The 21,945-nt window shown below is 37.3% G+C and overlaps 1 protein-coding gene across 1 annotated transcript in view; it reads right to left on the bottom strand.

The window, feature by feature from the left end:
• PTPRN2 (protein tyrosine phosphatase, receptor type N2) overlaps positions 1-21,945 on the bottom strand; it is a 645,766-nt gene that overhangs the window by 481,478 nt on the left and 142,343 nt on the right. The window contains exon 3 of the mRNA XM_027687014.1: positions 1,290-1,403. Within this exon, the coding sequence (XP_027542815.1) occupies positions 1,290-1,403 (114 nt within the window). The remainder of the gene's footprint in view (positions 1-1,289; positions 1,404-21,945) is intronic.

Here is a 21,945-nt window from a genome sequence, read left to right as displayed (position 1 = left end):
GTCTGCTGCAGGTCTCTTACCTCTGACATCCTCATGGAGGAAGCTTTACATAGAACACACGACCCATAGTCAGGAGATGTAAATGACTGCTGCCTGTCCATGCATGCAGGATCACTTCAGATACCAATTTAGGTGACTTCGTGCTCCCCCCACCTCGCCTTCCTCATTATATTCAGAGACCAGATACTATTTTTTCCACTCACAGAGTATTGCCCTGACAAAAGAGTATTTTCATAAATCTGCTTGCATTACTTAGCCTTTAGAAAATGACAAGTGAAAGAGCCACAAGTACTATTCACATGTGACTGTTAATCAGACAGGAGTTACCGTAATCAAATTTTGCTGAGTTTGTCTCATTTGGACGGGCTGCTGGACAGGAAATAAATGCCTGGAAAATTTTTAAATCCTCTAAATCAGTGATTTCCAAACTAGAAGTCCAGTCTCTAAGTATAGCCCCAAACTTCTGAGAAACCAATTTTCTCTCATCATTGAACTAATATCATGTTAATACAATATTCCTACTTTACAATCAAGATTGTGATTGGAAAGTATTTAGGAACAAACATCCACACAGATGATGCAAGTGCAGAATCAACCATTCCAACAATAGTCTTGGAAAAAATTAGAATACAAAGATTTCTTGGTCCTGTGGCTGTGTACAAGTGCTTTATCTCATGTATTAGTGTCTCAAAGGTTTGTTCACCTTATTGACTTTCACTTTATCCAAGTTTTGATTTGTTAGTTCAAGTTATGCCATTCAGAAGTTAGAACATCCTTTCTGGCTTTGGAAAGAGCACAGAGATTAAATTTGGAAAGCTGAACAAAAATTACAAGGAACAGACTAGATGCAGCTTGAAATGAAATCCGAGCAGTTCTCCTTATCTGAATTCATTCAAAAGTTAAGTACTGTTTCCATCTGACTGGAAGTTGTGTGTTTTCTGCCCGTGCACCCTGAAACACGCTGTGGTGTAAAAGTATAAGTGGCAAACTTCTTTTCTTTCCTGCTGATTTCTTTATATGATACCACCATTCATAGACCCTAAAATCTTCCGGTATAATGTCAGTCACAGACGTGTGCTACATAGGGAGGAAGTAACTCTCCTAGAATTGCTTCCCCAGGTCCTTGTGGCAGATTCAGTGAGTCCAAAGGCTTTTTCCTTTTATAAAGTCTGCACTGCAGGGCCCGAAATACACTGTGTTCAAAAAATACCAGAGACATCACCTCAGAGGGAGCACAAAGAATTGTAACCCCCAGTGCATCCAACCCCACTCTAGAGTTTTTACTGTACCTCTGTGTGAGAGCTTCTCCAGGATGATCTTCAGATGCTGCAGAACAGGGGGTGAAATGTCATATTTATAGATGTCTATTACTGGCACTCGCTGACATCTCCCAAATATTCCATCTGCAGGAGAGAGAAAAAGAAAAGGAAAAATACACATTTTGTTTTCTGAGAGGAAGAACAGTGTGATGAGATGCGCATTTCCAATGCATCCTAATTATATGCTGAAGGAACCTTTTAAAAGACACTTTAAAAAGCTATCAAAGGACTACTGAAGTCATGAGACAGGATATTTTCTATCAAAATAAATACTGGAAAGAATATTAGTTGGAGGAATATTCTATTGTATAGGTTATGCATACAGTTTATTTTATAAAGTATTTTCAGACTTTTGCTTCTCAACTCTTTAGATGTAAAAATCCTTTACTGACAATTCAGTGGGAAAAAAACTTAATGTTCAATGCCTACTATGTTGCAGATGAAAAGTGCAGCATCCAGAAATATAAATATTAATTTGCAGAAACTATGAGGATTTGCTGAAACATTTTTAATGCAGGAGCTGTGTGTTAGGCATTGGTAAATGAGAACTGAATCCATAATGGCTAGTAAAGGCTCATTTCAAGAAGTACCCTCTAATGAATGCAATAAAAGAAAGCTGCTCACAGAACAATGAGATATTAATGTGGCCTAATTTATTTAGCTCCATTCCATTTGTCTGAAATGACAGACTCTTCTCATCAATGTCTTTTCAGATCACACCTTCTAATTAATTTAGCTTCTTATTAGTCTTTATTTAGAGAATTGTCCATTTTGAGGCAAGCTTCCTGTGTATGTGTGGGAGGAACAGGGAGTTCAAACATTCAAATTACCTTTCTCTCTTTCATACAAAAGCCTAATTCAGAGCCTAGGTGCTTCACAAACAATCTGACCATCTGCAATTCTGGGTTTCTGAGAAAGAAAGTGGTTTCATTTATTGTTCAAAATAGTTCTCTTCTATATAGTGATCCAAAGGAAGCAATTTAAATGCAACAAGTTTAATTAGCAAAATATTCTACTGCAATCCTAGTTTTAACACAGTAATTACTTCTGCTCTGATATTACATCTACGCTCCAAAAGGAGAGCTACCCCAGATTAGCAGAAAATAAGGGTAAGCATTAATTTGCAAGCGTCCATTACTTTCTGTGCTACTTCACAGAGCTAAAGGACTACAAATGGGAACTACTGGCCCAGCTGTTCACTAAACACAAATAATGGCATAAAAGAAAATAAACCAAACCAGGATGCAGAAAAAGGGCATTATTAGCCCTCACTGTTATACACAAATACCTCATTGAAATTAGCCAACTTTTCCTTTCTTTGCCTTTCCAATCCTCCTGTCACTTATAACTGCCAAATTAAGTTAATCCAAATTAAAAACCTACATCTGAGTCTAATTTTGCTATTGGAAACTAAGTTTAATTTGGAAACCGCATAGACAGATATGGTTGGGTTTCTGCCATATAATGTAAAAAGCAGCCTAACAGCAGATTAAAAAAACCCCTTTTTAAAAACCTGTTGCAGTTGGAAATAAGCAAAGTATATAAATATCAGTCACTTGTAAATGGATGGATACCAGGAATAAATAAGGTTCTGACTCAGAAAGGAATAGAAGAACAGTTTAGTCTTAGGAACAAGGCTGTTCAAAATGAAACAGCTTGACATAGAGAGCTCCAGTTTGGAATACCACCATTACTGGCTTAGGACAAAATCTATGTTTGTATAAACAACTAATATTCCATAATTCTTTGAGATAATGTACCTTAAAAATAATTATTATCTTATCTTAGAGTCCAGAAAAGCATACACATTAAGTACAAATTAGAGTTTTTTTGTATTAAGTATCATTTAAGGGTATCTCCATGGATGCAAAAGCTAATTCACTCACAAACTCTAAAAGAGACCAGACCCTTTTTCCTAAGCTTAGAGTTTCCAGAAACCTGTAGCCTACTTCCTTTGAATAGAACAAAACCCATTTGAATTCTAAAATTAACAATTAGCACATGAGTCTGAGCTGCATTATACAATCTATCCAAAAACACTGGGACTGCTTAGGGAGAAACTGCGAGTTACTTTGGCTTTTGTACTTGAAATATGGGCATAATGAGCTTTGAAGAGGCTGCAACCACAAATAGTGCTCGGCTCTGCTAAATGCAGCATGAGGAGAGTGGAGCGGGAGCGATGCCCTCAAGGAGGGGTTGGCAAATACCAGCTCTTAAATACAGAGGATCTTTATACTGGGGATTACAGTTGAACTGGAGTCATGCAAATAGTACATTTCAGAGTTCAGCTGCTTTTTCTAAAAAAGTAGGAATTTTCCTAGGTTTTTCTCTTTGCTTGGGTTGGTTTTTCGGCTGGGGTCATTTTGTTTGGTTTCGGTTTGTGGGAGTTTTTTTAATTATTTCATTATTAAGGTTTCTGAGGCAAGATTTAAGACCTAAAAAGTTAAATTGAGGTTGAGCATTCAATTTTCAGGGCACCTTTTGAATAAACTTTCTTGAAATTACACAGATTGCAGCAGGGACTGGGGAAAGGCAAGGAAGACCCATTTTACCAAGAAAAATAAAAGGTGCCCTTCTTTACCTTTCAAGAAATCTCTTTGGCATGATGTGGCCCAAAATTGGAAATGGTTATGGCCCACCATGAACCCCATTTTTACTTAAATTACAGGTCATGTTCAAGAACTGTCCATCTTAGTCTGCTATGAACTATCCCAATCTGGCTGTAATATTTACAGTGAGTCAATACGTGGTGCATCTTTCTGGACCAGCTGTGCCCACCCCGGGCATGGTGTGATGTGGGGCTGTTGAAAATGGAAAAGCTCCCAGCCTTTACAGTAGGTGTAACAGGGCAGAGGAAGTTCAAAGCATGAATGATGTTTTAATAATGCCATGCTCTGTCTGCCTATAGCTGTTGAGAGTGTGTTCATACTGAACCTTCATTAAAATTGTGTTCTGAGGAGGAATGTACTATGCAAAGGACATCTGCTCCTTACACATGCCCAGAACGAGGGAAGGTTGAGACAACCGATCAATATACACATATGGTTGCTGTTAAAGTGCTATCATTTGCTGTTAGCAAAAAGTAGTGTCTGAAATTTCCATAATAATGTCTTATAAGTTATACTTAGACCTGGAAACATCTGCGCTAACAGCATGCTAATGTTGACTTTTAGACAGCTTCTGCATTTGTTCCCAAAGAAGAGACTAAAACACAAGAATAATATACCCATATACCTAAAGAGGCAGTGAGATGCTTCTTTATCTATTTGGCTGTTTTGGTTTAACATTTGAGAAGAAATGCAAGCATAAAATTTTACAAGCTTTTATTTAAAATCTTGAATTTGGACAAATATTTATATATTACAAAGTTAGATGCTAAGATTAAAATAAATAAATTTACTTAACTCAGATGTGCAGTAAGACCTCAAATAGTAGCAGACAAACCTCTTTTATTAAAGACAACACCCTGGAGCATAGTAGATATATTTACACTGAGTATTTATCAAATTCTAGTGAAAAAAATTACAAATGATAGATTAAACCATGAGCAAGTCAAAACACAAGTTCTGGAAGTGTGATTGTTGAGAAAGGTTTAGAAAAGAACAGAAAACACCCATCATTATGCATTATTAATGCTCATTTCTCATTAATTAGTGCGTATTTATGACCTCTATTACCTGCTGAGGAAGTACTACATTGCATTCATGACTGACATCTAGGTACAGAATTATGTAAAACCTATAGTTTGAAACAGTTTTGAAGAGCTGGTTGGGCCAGCTTTTTCACTTGGTAAGGCAGGCAGGCATCATGTGCTTAACAGGTACTAAAAAATCTTTGGAAGCTTGCACTGAATGACAACCTTCACCTTGAAGGCAACACTATTTGTGGGCAGCTGATTCATTAAATTCTTTTTAGGTAGTGTTTCCTTCAAAAGAAAAAAAATCTGTGTATAATAAGCTGTCCTTGGCAAGAGGAACATATCCTATCCTGGAACCACTAAGTATGGCTAATCTGATGATTGAAACTAAGATACATCCAAGACTTGGCACAGTTCTGAATAATATTAGCAAAAAAAGAATGAGTTCTTGTTGATCATCTTTCGGTACTGAGCAAAGCCATGCAGACTGGTAAGGATACTGGAGTTTGTCTGCAGGCTGCTGAAAGCTTGATATATGTAAATTAAAAGATTGTGTTGTGTAGTAATTAATTATTTAGATCTACATGCAGTGAAATTTTCACATGGTGCTGACAAGTGACCTTTGCAAAGGAGCCTTCAAGCAGATGCTTTGAAGCACCTGGTTCTTCTGCTCTTCAAACTTTGTGCAGCAGCCAGAAAAGAGGCAGCTCTCCAGACAGCAACAGTACTGACACATGGGGCCAACCAACACTTCAGCTTCCTTCCCCTTACTGCCTCACAATTGTTAAAAAATTATAAAGTAGAGCTGTGTATAAAACTAAGTTTTGCCCCACAGTGCAGCCATTGTGCTTTGCTTCTGGGTTGTGATGTAAAACAGAAAGTCCACAGAGCCAGTGGTGTGTCAAATGGCAACTTCTGCCACCTTCGCCTGCATCATTTGTGCTCTTGCAGTTAATCAGAGAACTTCCTCTGTTTCTGCAGAGTTTTCAATGGGCATCATTCTTCAGCAACTTAACCTTCTGTAAGAAAAGAATTCTTTCTTCTCACTGAATATGGACATCACTTCAAACTCCTTCCCCCAGCTAGTGGTTTAAGATACTGTAAGATGCAAGAGTAGTCCAGGACTAATGAAAAGGTCAGTGCTTATAACCCATGGTTAGAGCCTGAATTGCCTACTGGAGAGATTAAATCCTTTTCCAATGGGAAGCATAATATTTGCATCTCAAAAGTCCATTCATGCTGGACTTCAAGGTCACAGACATTAAATGTTTTAGGAAGTATGAAGGAGACGGTTACAGTATTTTACTCTTCTCTCCCTGCTATTTCTCATAGTATGGCATTTGTTTTCAAAATCCTTTTTCAAAAATTAAAAAAAAAAGAATTAAATGTTACTGTTCCTTGGAGACATTAAGTCATTTGCAAGGAGGCTTATTACGGAAGATATAGTACACAAATCCACCATCAAGATTTGCAAGTAAGCTGTTCAGCAAACAATGTATTCTTAATATTCCATTTATTAAAAGAGATTTGTTCATAATTTATACCTCCACTTTTAAATTCTCTTTACGAGTAGGGTGGAGATCATACAGATAGAGCAACAGTGGCTTCAACAGCGTCACTTCTCATACAGCGCTTTGAAAGTGTGACTCCAACACTTCCAAACAGCAAATCCTCTCAAGTCTCACTGCTGTGGTTCAGCAGAGAAGCCGCTGTTTGCAATCAGGGGGAGCTGCCCTGCAGCCCCGCAGTGCCCCATGGAGTGCAGCCTTCCGAGGGGGCAATCCCCCCTGCTCAACTTTTAAAGCCTTTTTACCATTTTATTTTGCTTATCTCGGTAGTCCTTGGTTATTTTCCTCGGTGGTCCCTCAGTTATGTTCATTTTGGAGCAGTAATAGTGGCATCTAGTGGACAGGGATCAGTCCTGGAGCACACACTACTCACCTTCTGAATTTATTGCTCTCGTATCCATTTGACTCCATCTGGAATACAGAGCTATGCAGTTCCAGTCACCCTCAGTCCACTCCGTCCTTCCCTATCCTGATGGCTAACAGGCATGTGGAAGCTTTTAAGGCAGTTATTTAAAATGAAGAAATATGATTTGAAAGTAAAAGGCTGTGATATTTGTTTCTGGAAGTAAGGCATTGTAAAGACCAGCAAGCAAAGTGTATATAGACTTTAACACGAGTGTGTGGTAGTATTCTGCTTTTGCTAGTGTGTGAAGCACAGAACATTATGCAGTAAAAGTAAATCTTTAACTGCAAGTAAAACACATAGAATGTTTTTGTAGATTTATTATGTCGGTTTAATAGAAACACCATAAAAAGCAGAAAACCACAAAGTAAGATGTCCTAAAAGTGACTTTTTTTAATCCAACAAAAAAAAATGTCATGCAATGGATAACTCTTACTGTCCAGTAAATCCACTCTTCCTCACCTACTAAATAAACTGCTGCCTGGGAGGCAAAGGTAACTTTGTAAATTCTGCTGAAAGCCAGATCACCGAACAGTCCTATAGAAGAACTCTAACAAGATTTAATGCCTTTTCTCACCTCTCTGGACACAGATATTTAAGGAAAAATGTGGATAGCTGGTCTACTTTCAAAAAATCCCCAAACCTAAAACCCCTGAATATTTCTGCTGATCAAAAGAATTGGATGGGATATTAGTGATTCTGAAATTGTTCATATTAAAAGATAAAAGTGAACATTAGCAGCAGCACTAGTTAGCTGTTGTGCAAATACTCTGATAGGGCTGGGATTTGCAAAGCTCCAAATCATCCTGAGGCATATCTGAGTGTGAATAGTTCCTCTGGGCTTTACAGTCCCCTTGTCTCAAGGAATAATTCCGAAAGCAAGTTTTAGAGGACTCAGTCCATCATCCAAAAAAAAAAAATATAACCTTCAATGGAGGGGAAATATAAATTCAGGAACTATTTCTGTGCTAACCTGCTAATTTAAGTGGTGGACTGTACGGTCCCAAAGCATTATGCACACTTTCACTTGAGAGATTTTTTTAAGTTACAACAGAAATATGTAAATTGTAGAGAAAGTAACTAAAAAATCCTCAGTACAGCAAAAGGAGGGAAGGAAAGGAATGTGGAAAAGTGAGCTACACTTTAACAAAGCAAGAGGAGAGCAGGCTTGCCATGAAAAGAAGTGCTGCCTGATTCCAAAAAGCCCGTAAGTTATTCAGCTAAGAGAATGAGAGGTCCAGATTTCAATGCCTATTTTCTGTGATTCAGAGCATAGAAATGAAGCTCAGCCTTAAGAGGTCATACTTGGGCCTTGTAACCACCGAAATAATGGCCATGCCTTGGGAGGAGAGGGCAGGAGGGACTTTTAGGAAAGGAAAAAGTAGAGATGAAAAGAAAGCAAGTCTCAACATTTTGCAGCTAGAGCTAATGTTCAAGTTGAATAATGCTTCAATAACTTGGTACTTCTTAGGGAACCAAATCTGAACTTTCCACAGAGTAGGAAACTATGTAGCATGAAAGCCATGGTTTTGGCTCTGTGCTTAGGATAATAAAGGATGAGAAAACAATGACTGAATCAATATCTTCCACATCAAGATGACCACTACAGTCTGCAAGCCACAGAAACCATCTGCCTCTAGTTTTGATCACAGAGACCAATCCAGAAAACCTTTGAGGAAAAAAACCCAAGACCTTCTAATTGCAATATTGAGAGTCCTTTTTTAAGCAAAACTACATAGTCAATATTAGTTGTGACATGCCTAAGAAAAAAGAGCTTGCAATCAAAATCCTCTGAACATCAACTCCCTTTTTTGTCAATACTGGTAGCAAAGAGAAAAGGGAGTAAAGATTTAAACATATAAACCCTCCAACAAGAGGATAAATACTTTAAATTCAAGTATAAGTCAAGTATTAGTAGGCTTACAATAAAACTATCTCTTTTCCTTTAACATATTTAGCCACTGGACTGCAAGATTAGAATGTAGGTTTACACCATACATTGCTGCCTAACAATGAGGAAACTGAGCCATGTACCACTTCCCACTTAGAAAAAGCTATTTTTTCCCCAAAGGAAGGACAGAATACTGCACCAGATTCTGACCAGATTCTAATCATTACCAGAAAAATATGGATAAATGAGAGAAGTTCAAAGAAAAATAAAAGAAAGGAAGCAGTCACATAAAGCCTTAAGCATTGAACTATCTGATTCTTTGTGGGGAAGACTAAAAGTTTAGGCAACCTGGTTGATTGATTATATGTGACATTATTGGGAGAAATGGAATGAAAAGATAAAAATGAACATTCTGAATGAAAACAAGTTTCTAGCAGAGAGAAACTATTCTGGAGCTGCTCAGCTCTCTTCTGGAAGACTAATGGAGCTCCTATTGCTTACACTGCTTAAAATTAAACCACAGCAACAAGGAATGATGAAACATGAACAATTCCTTTTTTTACTCAATATGCATTTATGAACAGAGGTTACTGGAGGGACTAAGAATTTATTTATGGAATCAATGAGATGCAAATATACTAATGCTTATTTATGTACACTAATTTTCCAAGTATCACTGAGATGTACTTCAGTCACTTCAAGGATCCCCATTACATTTTTGGCTGGTGCCAAGAGCCACTTTGGTGCTGGCAATGTCTTCGCTCTGTGATCAGGTTGTAGCTGCTCTTGCATCTGTATTCCCAATGCAAAAATAACTCTGCAAGGAAACATGTTCAGCAAAATGGATTTCTGCATTAATTTTCATTTTGTATTAAAAACAAAGTAGCAAAAGTATTACCTTGTGCTAAGTGCCAAGAGTTTATATTCTAAGAGTTAGTTATTACAGGTTTGCAGGAGACTGTGTTCTTGTGAAAACATGACTAATGACCATTCCATTCATATTCACCAGCTGCAGTATCTAATAGAGCAAACATGGTTTATTTCTGTCTTTCACCGAACTTGAAGTCTTCTAGATCTTGGCAGGACAATATTTATTGAGACAGCAGATTGCTTTTGTAATCTGAGTTACTGAATTTATTCCTAAATGGAACTGACTTCAGATGTGCATGGAATTCTAGTAATAAGGATCTCCATCTTGTTCCCTAGCTACAAAGTAGTAAAGAAATTACAGAAAATTATGTTATGTCCACCTGAAAAACATCAGCAGAAAATTTAAATGCAATCTTTCAAGGAGGAGAGGGTAAATCCTTGTCAACTAGGATTACTCCAGAGTGCTGAACCCAGCGGCCTGATTAAAACTGTTTGGAGCTACCTCAGAAATCTCTGCGCCTTGCTTAGGACTGAAATTTGCTACAGAAGCCACAGCACATGAAGCTGCCTCTGGCAACTTGTGCATGGACACCGGAACAGCCAAGAACCTCACCTCAAACTTTGACATCAGGATGCCAACAGTTTGTGCTGAACAGTCTGGAGAGTGTGAAAAATCTGACAGTTTTCTAGCAAACTATGCTTTAAAATAGCCAAATGTATAGGGCCACCTATCAGAAGCTGCAGGCAGAAGTTATTTCTATTACAAGAAATTAGAGGTCCGGACACAGCTTTCCCCCTGCTGTGTGACAGAGCCTGAGCACTGCCCACAGCCTTGCAATAGGTGAAGGGCAAAAGCACTTAAAGGTTTGGGGGTATATGAGCATGGCAGCAATAAGTTGGAATAGGGAGATGACATCATTCAGTATGCAGTAAGGTCTATGGGAACAGAGAGTTCTGGTGTCCAAATTTGAAGATGAATGATAAATTTTGGAAAGGGCATTAAGAAAAGAAAAAGAGATTATTTAAGGGTTGGAAAAAGCCCTACGGTGAAAGTCTTCAGCACAGCAGATGATCTTTTGTCTCTCTAAGTAAGCCTGCAGACAGATGAAATGATATGGGAACAGAGATTGGGAACAGGACTAGGAGCAGTTTCAGAAACATTTATTCTTCTCAGTTTTGTGTGTTACAATTCATAACAACTTTTAAGACTTGCAATATCTCAAAGTATGATAAGAATGGATCTGAAAAGCTAGACTATTTTTTGCTATTGCAATGGGTACAGAGACCTCTCAATATATGCAAAATGTGCAACCAAATTGCTTCCTATTTTACTCACAGAATGCATACAACTCACACTTAACATTTGTGCATATTTATAAGTTGCAATGGGCTTTTAAAAATACTGTATACAATTAAAAGTCATTCTTCAACTGGAGTCTGGGGACTGGGTTTAAGCTGCTCACTCCCATAGGTTCTCCTGCAATTGGAGTGGTTAAATACAGAATATATACATGTATAGAATATATATATGTGCTGTATACTCAGTATACATACATCTTAAAAGAAAACTGAGCAAATAAGAATAATTTTGAACAAAATATTCATTCTACAAATGGAAAAAATAACTGTTCACCAAAGATCAAAATAAAAAACTTGAAAGCCTGGACTATAGGATCAACAAAATAATCCACTGAAATAATATTTTACTAATGAGCATCATACTCTATCTTTCTATATTTCTCTGTGATACTACACTGCTTATGAAGTGCCAGATTCTCCACCAGAATAAGAAAACCACATAGAAAATACTATCTCTGTTGTCTCTTCCTACTCTGCAGTGGAATGCTCTTCCAGCAGAAACCATTACTTCTTTAGTATGTTTTGATAGAGTTAACAGAAAGGTTTGCAAACCTAAGTGAAGGAAAATGCCTGTACCCAAAATCTAGCACTCTGAAGCTTCTGCTGCATTGACAATAACCACGCACATTTAAATAGTACTGCTGAACTTATGACACCCAGTAGGTGGATAACTATTCACCAGATCTCTGCACACAGAGATCTTTTCTTAAACACGACCTCAGAGTTTCAGTGTTTTGCCAGTGCTTTGCCATTCCCCAGTTATTCAACAACCAGCCCAGGCTACACTGCTGTTCTGGCCAACAGAGAGGTCTGCAAAGAGCCAGCAGATCCAGGCTGGTGCTGTGGACATCACCAAAGACCTCCCCAAGGGCAAAAACATGAACAGAACTGCAGACTCCCTAATGAAAGCAAAGGGATAAGACAACATTTTAAAAAAGCAAGAAGAAACAGAAATGTGAATCATGAGGAAGAAAAAAGTCACCAGCTTCTCTTCCTAGACATACTTCAGCTCTAATTTTCCAGTCAATAAAACACTTGTGTCATGAAATGGAATTTGGATATATTGAAACTAGAAAGATTTCCAAGCTCTGTCCAGATAGAAACAGATTTAGATGCATCCAGATTTGTTTAATCTACAATAGCATTTTCTCTCAAAGGCATCAATCAAAATAGTCAATTTTTATATTTTAATTCAACTTCTGCATACCTAGTAGCTGCAGTAATTTTACCACGTATCTCATGTATTTCTTCAGTGTCACTGAGAACAGGAGCCAGAGACAACTGTTAAAAATATTTGCTCCTGTTTTCAGTGTTTATGAATAGAAAATATAGCAACAGGACTTCCCGTTTCTCTCACATCTGGAGCATCACCCTTTCAAATAAAAATGTTCACCCCTGAGTCAAGAAACGTCAGTCCAGAAAACAACCTGCAAATTTTATTAAATTCAAGACCTTAACGTCAGCACCCAAAGCCTTTTGCACAAATTTCATTTGCCACAAAGTTCATATTCTGCCTAAACCACTGACGGCTGTCATATTTGGTGCAACTTGTTATGGGTGGGAAGATAAGCAGCGGGGCAGCAAAAAGAGGAGGTTTATCTCTGGCAGCTAATCTCCTCAATCAACAGCACTCAGCTCTGCTTAACAGCCGTTGCCAAGGAACGGGGACCAGCTTTTCTTATCGGCTTCATAATGTTTCATTGACTATTCAGACTAGAATAGAAAGCTGTGACACTCAGGGTTATAAGCAGCACAAAATGAAAATGGCATATTATGTGGTATGAAGAGAAATCTCTTAGCCCTCACCTTATCTGGACAGTGACTGTTACTCAAAAAAAAAAAAAACACACCAAAAATCATCTATCATTTTCTGCTCTGCTTAGTTTAATATCACAAAACAAACAGAAAAATATATCTACATAAATAAGATTACTTTTTTAACACTGTTGGCAGGTCCTCAGCAATTCACTGACATTACTGATACCTCTTATACAGAAAGACAAGGGTTGTGTAGATCCCTATTACATTACTGAAAAGCAAGTGTTTGCTGCTTATTCTAAAGCTATTGCAGCAGCTTCAATGCTTTGAGGGATGTCTTCTCACAGGAGCAGGGATGTTCCTTGAACCTTGATAGCCATGACCAGAATAAGACAATCTCTTCAAAACCAACAACATTACATTTCTTTAACAGTATTATTGCTTTTCTCTCCTCTCTTTATCTCTGCACAGCTTCTGATTTCCAGGCTGAATATTGATACTCTTCATGTACTTGAACGAGAATAGCAAAGCCTTATTGCATCTCTTCTGATTATGAATTTTTAGTATAATAATGTTTTTTGAATATCCAGTTACCAAAATTTAACTCTGGGCCCATCCAGAATCATGATGAATTGTAACTGTCACAGTATTTGCCTGTTGTAATCAGCATATACAGAATTATACCATTTTCCACCAGAGGAAAAAGTGGTAAATAAGTAAAAGAATATGCTTAGACACATTCACTGCATCAGAGTGAATCACCTAATGATATACTGCCAAAATTAAAAAATAAATTTGTTTACCTTTGTTGCATCCCAAATAATGACTAACCATGCTCAAGCCTACATATTCCATCAGCTGTGAGCCCTCATATTTACACTTGTCCAGAAAATGAAAGGAACAACCTGGAACAAATTTTACAGTTGTGGAATTCTCTGCTTTTCACGCAAAGTTTAGGTATGGATTTAAGACAAAAATTCATAAGCATTTCAGGTTGCAAGTACTTCTGAAGGCTGTTGTGTTACCCGGTCTCTTTCTGCACAAGCTCTAATGCATTCAGTTACTATTACAGCCATACCTAAATTTCCACTCATTTCAAGCCTCCCAGGTGCTACTGCCAATATTTCCACACTTTCACCATTAATGAGAACAGCAAAATTTCAAATATGAAAAAGTATTCTTTCTAATAATGAATAAAGTCAATGTTTCTTTTCATACTAAATGGACTGAGTTTTAGGAAAAAGTGCTTTTAAATCTGACACAGCTCACTAAACCTTGCATATGAGATTGGAGAGGTAAGTTAGGGGTGTAGTTATGACAGATTTCCTCCAAATATACCAAAGAGAAAGTCACATGCTGTAGGTGATCTGGCTAAACTAAAATCTAAATCACTAAATTGAAGAAATACATACCTTTATATGAATAAAACCATGAGGCTTAAATGACTGGATTAACCATAACAAACCAACAAACTCTAAACGTGGATTCAACCTTAGCTGAGGTGCTACTATAAGTTTTCATCCAGTTTGTCTTTTCAGCTACTGAACACTAAGAAAAGGTGTTACACTTATTTCAATTTGTTTGACTACAATAATAAAGTAAGAGAAATAGAGAGGAATTGGATTTTCTTCCACCACTCAAATAAGAAAATTTATAAATTTATTATTTTGAATATATTGATTTATCATTAATTACATATATTTCTTTTCATTTTATGTATTTATCTTAACCAGAGTGTAAAACTACCAAAATAATTATATTTCCAAATATATTCCCTTCACTACCCTTGTGAATTTACAAATATTTTCCCTCCTCTACACTTCCATGAAGATATATAAACTGTAGAAAAATATTGGCGACATCAGTAATTTTGGTTATTCAAACTTTTGCCTTTTGCTCTGAGTCAGGGAGAGACTGTTAAGATCTTGGTCGTGGAGAGCTGACAAGGTTCATTGGAAGAACCTGATGGCACAGACTGAAAGAAGCAGAACGTGTTTCACCATTTTGGCTCAGAAGCAAATGCAGCCTGATATAAGAGAGAGGCCTCTTCAGCCATGAGCACACAGTGAGACACAAAAGCACTGCAGCTGGTTGCAAGACTCGAGTTCCAAGTCCCATCAAGAAGAGTACATCAAGTGCATCAACTCTTGGGGCCAAGCACCGTCACACTAGGTTGTACCCATCCCCTGAAGTTGCTCTTTAAAATAGTAGCACCAGAAAAATGACTAATTCTCTAGCAGTTCATATAGAGTATCATACCTCAAAAATCCATTTAAATTTCTTTGAATAATGTATAATTGCTCCTTACTCCTGTGCCATATCAGTTGTGACATTCCATTTGAACATTCACATCGGGATCCCTAAGGGCCAGATCTTAAAAGCTGAGCACAGTCACTTAAGGGGCAAAGGAATAAAAAATATCAGATAAGCACAGACATGGAGATCCACAATTTCATGTGTGCATAAAATCAGTCATAGAGGCTGTGTCCCAGGAAAGCAAATACCAACTGCAAGTGCAGATACAGGAAGCATTTCCATATTACAATGTACAACCTATGGAAGATGTCTAGGCCAAAATCAGGGCAGAGGTTACTGCTGCTGTTTTGACTTCTGTCCCATAGGGATTGTGTTCCAAAACTGCAATTTTAAAATCCCTGTCATGTTGGTTTGGTCCCTTCATATTTTTGGTATTTAGAGCAGAAAAAAGGGGGGAGGAATTAGCTGAATAGAAAATAATAGTGACAAGCAGACAGTGGAATAAAAACTTTGCAAAGCAATATGACAAACATCTTACTTTATATTGAGTATAAAATATTATACTCAAAACCAACAGTAATTACAGAGAAATACAGTTTTCATACAGATCCATCATTAGACTTCATTCAAGTAGAAGAATTAGAAGTGCTCTCTTTTTACCCAAAGGCAACGCCTTATGCTAAGCTGCTTCCATACATTTAAGGAATTTATTTTAACAGCACTCAGGGTTTATGTTTCCTTTTTTTTTTTTTTGTAAGAAGGCTTCAGAATAATTTCTACAAAACCAACATGGATCATCTTTAATTACTGCATTGCAACCATGGCTATTTAAAAACCCCGTCTCAGCAAAGTAGATGACAAACATTAATGAGCAGTAATGCACACATGGTATTGTAAATGAAAGGATAATGAAAGCAATTTATTTGAAAATTAAAATATGATTAAGAATGGCAGTCTATACTAGGACCCAGATGCCAACGGAAAGCAACCAATGTGCAAGCAGACTGTCATTAATTTGGGAACCATACGAAATTGCTTTCATTTCTTTGACAGTTTTTAATATAAAGTATCTTAACTAATAGACAGCACATATACACCGGAAGACACAAGACCTATGGAGATTTTTAGAAGAAATGAAGAGCACTACAGGGAAAGTCTCCAAAATGAGACTCTCCAAGTGAGAAAGACAGAGGAGTACATTTGGCAGATATTTCCAATTTTAGGTAGGATGAATTACACTTTGCAAAAGTGCCTCTCTACATTGGCTCTGGAGAGGCTGTCAGTTCTTAACTCGCACTCAGCAGAGTGCCTAAACTGAGGTCAGGGGAACCTAGAGTGTATGTCCAAAGCAGGTGCTCACATCAGCACCTAAATAGGAACAGGACACTGGGGGTGAGCCCAAAAAGCAGGTGCGCTGAGTTAGCTAAATGCAGGTCTAGAAGTAACTTAACCACGATAATGTTTTCCTTCACGTGTGTTAATAAGCCTTTCTGAGACAATATAAATATGTTTAGGACCTAAACTAGTTCCATCTGTACAATGTGGGATGCTAGTTCAGGTGTCCATCACCTCAAGGACCTCTGCACTTTTCTCCCAATCAGAGTACAGAACACCTTGAAAACCTGAATTATTCTTATGTACTAAACTGTTCTTTTTTATTTTAAATTGTCTGCTTACCCCAAGTTGCATAACAGCAAACCATACTGAGCAGAGAGCTATTAAGTTGTCATATATACTCATATTTAAGCATTCAAGTTTGAAAATTTCAACTTAAATAACTACATCAGAGACAATATGTCAGAGAGACTTGAGCTCCATGACAAAGTACTAGACCGTATGTCTCCAAAACCTACAAATATATCAGGATGAAAGGAAAAGTCATTCAGAAAGGTTTCCCTTTTTTAAAATGTCTGATTAAAGCACAAGTGGGAGCTGTGCTGAACAAAGCCAAAGGACTTCTCTGTCTTGAGGGTACTGAGCCTACTGTTTTTTTCCAGCTGCAGCAGGTCAGGGTCAGGTATCAAACATTTATCAGGCCAATTTCAGAAATTAAACATGGTTGTTCAGCTAGCTGTTCTCAGGAAGATAAAGTTCCTGCTAAGACATATCTTTTGTTACAAAAATCCACTTCGTATGTATGTTAACATGGACCTAACACAGCACAACCAGCTCCTCAAAACAGATGATTATCCCACTGTATTCAGTGCTGTTGCAATCTCACCTTGAACACTGGTGTTCAGTTCTGGGCCCCACAATTTAAAAAGGAAGGTCCTTGAATGCATCCAGAGGAGACCAACAAAGCTGATGAAAGGGCTGGAAGGCATGTCCTGTGAAGAGCAGCTAAGGACTTTGGGCTTGCCTGTTTTGGAAAAGAGGAGCCTGGGGGGCAACCTGTTGCTCTCTAGAGCTTCCTGAGGAGGGGAATTGGAAACGGAGATGCCGAACTCTTCTCCCTTGGATCCAGTGATGGGATGCACAGGAGTGGTTCAAAGCTGTGCGGGGGGGGGGGGGGGTTAGACTGGACATTAGGAAGCATTTCCTCACTGAAAGGGTGGCCAAGCATGGAAGAGGTTTCCTAGAGAGGTGGTTGATGCCCCAGGCTGGACAATGTCCTTAACAACAGGCTTTAACTTGTGGTCAGCCCTGAAGTGGTCAGGCAGTTGGACTGGATGATCGATGTAGGCCCCTTGAAATAAAATATCCTATTCTAAGGTTCAACTCCAGAGCAAAACAGAATACTGTACTCCTACAGACAGGATTGTGTCTATATCTACTAAAATGCTTGTACAGTGTTTACTAGATATGTAAGCTTAGGAAAATCATGGTAGTCAATCAATAGCTTCTTTCAACTTACTTTCTTGAATAAAATTATATTTTATGTACCTAAATCATTTATCGTGCTAGCAAAAGACACACCAGAAAAAACAAATTTCATCAATATGGCTCCCAAGAAACAATGTTTTCCACTGTCTGTAGGTCTGAGGAGAACTTCTTCTGCAGCACTTGGCTGAGCAGTAAACACAAATCCTCCTAGAGAGGATGTACACTACTGAACACTGCAGACATTTTCTATCCATTTTTTCCTGAATATTACATTGTCTAAGCATTTATTACAACTGTAGAAGTAAATATTTAATTATCTAAAACAAAACTGACAAGATTTCAGGGTTACAGCTGTACCCCAGCTTAGCTGCACTGGTACCTTCTCTGCACTATCAGCACAGGAAAGACAAAGAAAACAGTTTTATCTGCAGAACTCCATGTCTTAATAAAAGGCCACTCCCTGGCTAGAATACATTTCCTACCACCCCGCTTTTTTTTCCCTCTACTTTTGCATTGCTTTAGCTATTACTAAATTTTACAAAAATTCTTAGAGTTCTCAGCTTCTAATTATTTCCTTTCTGTCAGTCAAGCCAATCACTCAACACATCTTAAAAACTGCTTCAATCTCTGTTTGAACAATGCCACTTTTGGGTAGGTGACAAGGGCTAATCATCAATGAAAAAATATAAATAGAACCAATGGCTGCTTAAAACTATATTTTAATCCTTAGGAAATCCACTGGGATATTAACAAAAGGTGGTTTTGTCTGCAAAAAGGCATTAACATAGCCATTTATAAAACTAATAGGAAAGCGAGCAGTGCTCCAGTAATAATGAAAGTACACTGCAGAATAACATTATGGAAATAGGATACCAAATTGAAGAATTGACCTTGGGGCCCTGTCTTATCCTGGATGAAGATGACTTGTGAAATGAAAATTTGGCTGTAATTTGCTCTTGCTTCCCCTAAAAGGTTGAAGGCATTTCTATTCCAAATGAATAAAACGACCGTTAATTTCCAAGCATTAAGCAGGATGTTCTTAAATAGAGTTATTTAAGGGTATTGAAATACATTTTCAAGTCTTATTCTTAGAAAACTAGAACTGGTTTTCTGTGATTTCTGTCATAGTCCATTTCTAACAGTTAATTTTTAAATCACTTCAGAGAGAAATATGTGCTACAGTTGATCAGTTGGATGTACTAATGTATCAAGTGTTTATTCTTGATTTAACAGGATCCACTGGTCTGAGCATTTGATGCTGTAAGTGAAGGTAAAATATAGAACATGAGGACATTCCTTCAAATAATCATATTGTTTCCAAATAATGGAAAAAATTATGATCTGTTATAGAAAAAAAAATAACAGCTAAAAATGTGAGCTTAATAGTTTCATTTAACATGAGACATTAAATAATGGCTACCAGTGCATCCATTTCAGGGAATGGCAAATGTCATAATATGGTGGTTAAAGTCAAAACTGAAATAACTCAAAACAGAAGTTACAGGTGGATAATATTATATGCAAAGTCAAAAAAATTGCATATAGTACTGTTTGTGAAGGTAGCAGGCATATATCAAATAGCACCAGGAACCTAAGGATAGGAACATGTGCTATAAGATCCACAAGTCTTACAGTGTGTAGTTTTAATTATTTTACACCAGTAGTTTTAATTTTTTATATCATTGTAGGGTCCAGCATCCTCATTAGTTTTTCAGGGAACGTGTTTAAAATACAAACATGCCACAACAAAAAAACCTCATGTCAATATATTTACGTATAACTGTATTTTATATGTGCATATATATATTTATATATTACATATAAAATAAAATAACAATCTAAAAAACACTCCCCTGAGGAGTATTTATGGTGTGCAGATATGGATACATGAAGTAAGGGCTTGGCAATACCAGGCAGAACAGCAAGCAGTACTAAACACAGCCCAGTTCCCTGAGTATCCTTTGCATGCTTCATGGAGGAGAATTCCAAGAAGGAATCTGAAGGACAGCTTTAAGTTGGCTTATGAATGGTTACAAACAGCGTCTGTCAAACACGGTGGGTGTAAGGCAGAGGGGCAAAGGTGCTTATTTGAAAATGAATACAAAGATAAATCCTGAGGTAAGTGGTAAAATAGAAAAAGAAATTAAAACCTGTATTATTTATAAAAAATAAACCTAATACATTCTGAGTCCGTATTCAATACGAGAAAAAAATTCTTGAGTTACATGTCTAAATGCAAAGATTGTAAATTTGCTATATATTTTATCAAATCTCAAAAAAATCATATTTTTCAGATTAGCAAACCCTTACAAGACCTTTCTATTCATTATAATTTTCTTTTGTTCACTAAAGTGAAATCAAGCACAGTGAAAACCTTTCAGAAATCTACGATTTCTAAGAAAATATTATTCAGTAGCAGCTTATCAAGCTTTTTAAAAATAATTATCTTTCTTGTTTTGTTCTACAGTAGATTAATATTTGATCTACTGATTTACACCAGAGGTAACACAAAGTAATACAATCTATAGTTCATGTCCTCACCAAGCCACAGTCCCTGTCTAATAGGGAGTCCTAAAGCTCCTTTTGCTGGTAAACTACACCATGGTACAGAACTTTCCTGGGCACTGGTACTTGGCCTGCACAGACAACTCATCAGGAAAGTCTTTGCCACTGTTTTGCCCCAGCTAATACTCTTCCACACCTACCACATGGACAGTTCATGAGCTACAACATTTACAGGAGTCAGTGCACATCTGGTTGGCTGTTGACTGGAGATGGATCACTCTATGCTGCTCAGCTGCAGGGCCAGACATTGGGTCTCATTTCTGTAGCCCCCATAGCCACATATTTTTAATAAGACAGCATAAGCATCAGTGCATATTGACCCTTTCTGGAATTTTTTCCTTGAAACACCCAAGTATCTCACAAGTACCTGACACCGTTAACAGAAGTGCAATATTGTGTAACAGGCAGCATAGCAAATGAGTGTAAAGCCAAGTATAGGACAAGAAAAATGAAAGGAATTTCATCTAACATGTGTTGCATATTAACACATTTCCTCTGATCTAAATATATCAAACTTCACTCTCTCAGTGTTTTGTTCAAAGTTCCTATCTGGAAGGTGGCTCCAGAGCCCAAAGTCTTGTAAGGATCCTCTAAGTCTGCTTCTGAACCTATTCATGAGTCATTAGTTCCTATCTGCTCTCATGCTAATGTTGGCATTCAGCTTAAACAGCCCTTTTCTCTCCCTGGGCTTTTACCAACCTCATACTGACAGATATCAGCTGCATCATCAGGTATCATCTACATATCAGGTCTCATCTCTCAAGGAGAGATGCAAGGTTAAATAGATGTCCTCCTCTAGTTTCCTCACTGCCAAAAGACTTCATTCTCTATTCTTATTATCAGCCTTTTTTGTCCCATCCTCCAGTTTCAACTAAACTTTCTTCAATACATTTAAAAGAAAATGTCCATGTAGGTATTCCAGGTGATGTTTTGCTAACACTGTGTACATTGCCACTTGTTTCTCTCTTCCTCCATGTCCTGGATAGATGCATACTAAAATTGTTCATGGCCTTTTATGGTAACACCATGGTAAGGACAAAAAATATATACAAGCACTTCTTCTCTGCCATTTCCAATTGAGAATGTTCTAACAATAGTCAAGTTCTCAGTCCTTGATTGTACAAACTTTCACTCCATATTATTCATATGACTTTATCATTCTACTTCTCAGAGCTGTACATTCTTTTCATTGTAATATTCCTCTTCTCTTTTTATCATGGAAGTAGCTCAGTTTTCTGTCATTACTACCTTAATATTTGTCCTAAAGCGAATAATAAGAATATTTAGTGAGATCTTTTACAAAATCAATTCTTCAGAAATTCTTTTACAAAGCTCAATCCAACTATTTCTCTCATTAATGCTGCCCATTGACACAGTGTATTAAGACATTGTATTCACTTTACAATTCCTTCAATAGTCTCTGTACTCTGAAATTTAAATAAAAGTTTCTTATATAGACCAAGCAATGATTTACTGATGTTCATTTGATGCCATTG

The sequence above is a fragment of the Neopelma chrysocephalum genome, unplaced genomic scaffold (assembly GCF_003984885.1).
Source record: "Neopelma chrysocephalum unplaced genomic scaffold, ASM398488v2 Primary Assembly neopelma1_72, whole genome shotgun sequence".
NCBI classification, from domain to species: Eukaryota; Metazoa; Chordata; class Aves; order Passeriformes; family Pipridae; genus Neopelma; species Neopelma chrysocephalum.
The sequence above is the reverse complement of the archived record's forward strand: the minus strand, read 5'-3'. Positions and strand labels throughout refer to the sequence as shown.